Source organism: Austrofundulus limnaeus, unplaced genomic scaffold (assembly GCF_001266775.1).
Source record: "Austrofundulus limnaeus strain Quisiro unplaced genomic scaffold, Austrofundulus_limnaeus-1.0 Scaffold142, whole genome shotgun sequence".
Taxonomy (NCBI): Eukaryota; Metazoa; Chordata; class Actinopteri; order Cyprinodontiformes; family Rivulidae; genus Austrofundulus; species Austrofundulus limnaeus.
In genome coordinates this window covers 926,967-931,199 of record NW_013952544.1, presented here as the reverse complement: position 1 = coordinate 931,199, position 4,233 = coordinate 926,967, and the positions used below count along the sequence as shown (strand labels likewise).

At 37.8% G+C, this 4,233-nt stretch overlaps 1 protein-coding gene across 2 annotated transcripts in view; it reads left to right on the top strand.

The window, feature by feature from the left end:
• The first annotated feature begins 586 nt into the window (after positions 1-586).
• Positions 587-4,233, top strand: part of plpbp (pyridoxal phosphate binding protein) — a 6,048-nt gene continuing 2,401 nt past the window's right edge. Inside the window, exons 1-4 of one of the 2 annotated variants that reach the window (XM_014016309.1) lie at positions 587-705; positions 3,504-3,611; positions 3,689-3,724; positions 3,804-3,879. In XM_014016309.1, coding sequence (XP_013871763.1) covers positions 616-705; positions 3,504-3,611; positions 3,689-3,724; positions 3,804-3,879 — 310 coding nt within the window. In that variant the 5' untranslated portion in view covers positions 587-615. Of the gene's footprint in view, positions 706-2,797; positions 3,422-3,503; positions 3,612-3,688; positions 3,725-3,803; positions 3,880-4,233 lie in introns of those variants that run through there. The other variant, XM_014016307.1, reaches the window with a different exon arrangement.

Here is a 4,233-nt window from a genome sequence, read left to right as displayed (position 1 = left end):
AAGTAAAAAGTAGGCTGAAAAATAATTACTCAAGTAAAGTACAGATGCCCAAAAATTCTACTTAAGTACAGTAACAAAGTTTTTGTACTTAGTTACTTTACAATTCTACTTATTTATTTTGAATAAAGAACAGACAAAGTAGACTGAAATGTCGAGCTTTGACCGGCAGGGGACGCTTCAGCTCGCTCTGTTAATAATCCGGCTATGTTAAATTTTTAATAAGCAAACTTTAATAACAAAACCGAATCAAAAACTACAGAATTTTTTTGTAGTTGTTCACAATCTAGAATATGTTTATGTATTTATGTTATTTTTGTAACCTTTAATCCCCTGTAAAATTATTAATGGATGTATTTCCGGTCGTAAGCGGAAGTAGTTAATCGATTGCTTTTTTTTTTTTTTTTTAAGAAAAACGCTTGGATTTAAGTTTTGCGGAACAACATTAGTCTTCACTCTATTGATAGTTATGTTTTTATGTATTTATGAAATGGATATTTTTCTAAGCCTTAAGATTTTTTCTGTGATTTTTTTTCAACCGGACTTTTAATTTGAAAGCGGATTGTCGTCACCGCGCTTTTACGTCAAGCCCCACGACTCGTTTTGCGTCGCAGTTTCATGTGGAAAGTAGCAATGTCGGGGGAGATTGGCAAGGCGGTGCAGTCCGTGCTGGAGCGGGTGAACCAGGCGGCGGCGCGGCGGCCCAAGGTAACCGCGGTCCGGGGAGGTCTCCGCTCGGCGGCGCCGGCTCTTGACGCTGCGGTGTCGGCGCGCGGATAGAACAAGTGTCGGTGCAGAAAACGCGACCGGTTGTGTTACGTAAGGCTGCCAAAACATCATGTTCAACCTTTCTCCTGGCAGCACTCTGACAACACGATGCATGATTTAAACTGGCAGCGTGGTTAATGCGTGCATGTAGATCATCTGGACGCCACTTTAACTCTTTATTTTATGGTTCTGAATTAAAATAAAAGCACGTGCTTTTGATCAGCTCCATTTAGCCTAAGTGACATTTCATGAAGTCCTTTGAGATTATGTGCTCTGCCAACATCATTTTCTTTRTTTTATACTTGTAATCTTTTAAGGGTTTCTGGAGGTATTTGAAAGTTTTTCTTTTAAAAACAGGAAACGGCATGCTTGCAGAAGACCTCTATAGTGAGAGTAGGGAGCAGGTGGAAGAGAGCCTGGAGAGGCTGAGAGAAGTAAACTGAYATGCAGTGGTGGGCACAGTTCCACTAAAGCACTAATAGGGGAACTAACTTCCTGATTAGTGCTTTAGGGCTTTTGTTGCATTTAAAAAATATTAGTGGATTAGCTCTTGCTAAATTTAGAAGCACTAAAGTACTTGGAAAAAATAACTAAAAGTAAAATTACATGAAGAGAAAATGACTGGTACAAATACATTTCACTTATGAGAAAACTACTCAAGTAAAAGTCTTAAAACTGTTCACAAAAATTGGAAAAGTAAAAGTACTTTTACRCACTCTCTAAGAAATAAAAATTTACTGAACCAAACTGGTTCCACTAAACCAGTTTGAGTAAATTGATCAATATATGTTTATTCTTTGCTCAATTTACTCAACTAGGCTTAGTGGAGCCAGTTGACCTGACTTTGTTGAGTAAATTCAACACTTTGTTTTTTTAGAGTGCAGAAACATCTTTCATGAGTTCCAACATATTTAATTTTGTAACAAAGTACATTTAAAGTAAAGAAGTAAAAGTATCATTTTTAGCTTTAAAATGTAACAAAAAATAAAAAAATGGTAAAATTGCAAATCCTCCAAAAAAAAAAAAACCAACTACTTAAGTACTGTAACAAAGTAAATGGACTTAGTTGCTATAAACCTCTGGTACCATAGGGATTTTAATAAAATTTTCAAACTTATTGTAGAGCTGTTTTTCCTTTTTGTACAGATTCCAAAACTATTTAGTGTTTTTTTTTTAATCGGACCACCCATTAAGGATTTAGAGGTCTTTAAAGGCTGAAAATTAGGAAGCAAGTGCTCCCTTGACTTCCATTATAACGTAAAAAAAAAAAAAATTGCAGAGCTCCGTAGACGTAGTGTGCGTCACAATTTCATGATTTTTCAAACCAAAGCAGAAAACAAACTATATAAAACCTTAAGATAAATTTCGAAATGCTAAGCAGAGGGTCAGCATGAAAACAAGCGGGGGGAAAAATTACAAAAACTTGACTTTATCAAAATCCCTTTTTATAAAAGTTATTGATCAACATTAATGTTAACAGCAGAAGGTGAAAGCTGTCACTCATTTTGTTCTTGTCACTTATCCACCAGGTGACATATTGACAATATATGAACTCAAATCCAACTGTGGACTGTGAATAAGTCTTAAGAGATCAACATTTCGACATGTGACTCGTTGTCTGTTGAAGAATGTTCATGGGTTGACTGGGTTAGTTTAGTGCTTTAGAATTAGCTTTTGCTAAAAATTTCAGTGCATTAGTGCTTTAAAATTAGGGGACCTAGATATTTGAGTTAGTGTTTTAGGGCTAGTGGACCTAATTTTTATATTCGTGCTGCCCACCACTGCTGACACGTATTAGAAAGTAAAATAATATGTTTAGATATTTATTTAGCTCTGTTTCTGAGTGTAAAATCCCAGTTTAATTTTTCTAACATTTTACTGTTATTTAGCTCATTTGGCTAATTTTTGCTAACTGTTAAATATGTGTAAATAAATCTACAATTAAATTTATATGTTAAATCCTATCTTTAGAGCTGCATTCAAAAGAAAATGTGCCAGTCATGTGACTAAATTATAAAAGTATAAAAAAGTATTTTTGTATTTGAAGGACATGCACGTGACAGGTGATTTCTAAATTTGCTATTCTCATCATTGTGCTGTTTCTTTAAAAAAAAACCACTGAGAGCTGAGCCTGAGCTAGAGGAGGACAAAAGTAAAAGTGTGATTTATTACTGAATGTCACGTTTCTTCAAAAAGGGGAGAAAATCCAGCAGAGACACGTTATCCTTCAGTTGATCTAGCGTAGGTCACGTTCTGGGCTAACAGCGTCTCATTTTGTGTGGGTCAAGCTGTTACGTTTGGGATTTCTTTTTTAGGTTCGGCTACAGAAAAGGGAACAAATTATATCTTTGAGAGAGTTTTTTTTATGCCTGGACACAGCAGCAAAAGTCCAAAGAAAAACCTTGAAAGACCTCCAGAAAGATCTACTCTGTGAGATATCTAAAAGATTATGAAACATCTGGCTGCTTGGAAGCAAAATAAAACAAAAAAAGAGAGATTTTTTTTGGCACGGTTCTCTCAGTTGAAGATTATTGAGTGGAAGCTTGTTTGAATGCTCAGTGTGTTCCCAGTAAACCAAACTGTTCTGATATTTAACAGCATCTCAGCTTTGCACCGGCCACTTTTCTTATTGTTTGTTCAAAAAATAACCCTCCCGGTGAGTCGCTGTGCAAAAACAAATTCATCCTGCGTCACTCTGGGCCGATGGTACTGACGAAGAACGTCTCGTCCTTCCGCAGGCGGTCCCGGCCGTCCCGCCTCGCCTCGTCGCCGTCAGCAAGACGAAGCCCCCCGAGTTGATCGTGGAGGCCTACAGACAAGGGCAGCGCAACTTTGGAGAGAATTACGTGAGTAGAAAACACGGCTGGTGTCCCGCCGAACAAACTCTGAAAGTAACRGACTTTTCTCTGCGCCTCCCAAACAGGTCAACGAGCTCGTGGACAAAGCTTCGGATCCTTTGGTGGGTTTGTGTTTTTAAAGGTTACAGCCARTATTTGTGGGTTTGGTTCTGTGATAAGTTTTCCTCTGCGTTAATTCAGATTTTAGAATCGTGTCCGGAAATCAAATGGCACTTCATCGGCCATCTACAGAAGAATAACGTCAACAAACTTTTGGGTGAGTGACCCCTGAATTTCTGACTCTTCAAGTCTACATTTTTTCAAATTCTACGGTTTTACATGTCAGGATTTAATCAAGCTATCTGTTCTTGTTCTTTTCCTTTWGAGCCGAGACTTTCCAAACCTAACTTGGGCTGTTTTAGTGAAAATAATCTTTGACCTTTAATCTGCCAACTGAGGCCTGTAGAGTCTGTGGAGGAGCTCATTTGTACAGTCTGCCCTTTGGGTTGAACTTGCTGAGACATCCGCTCCTAGTAAGATTTTCTGTAGAACGATAGACTCCACCGAGTTTGGAAATGATCATCAACCCTTCCCAGATGGCTTCTTTAAAGTGTATCTTACCCCCCCCCCC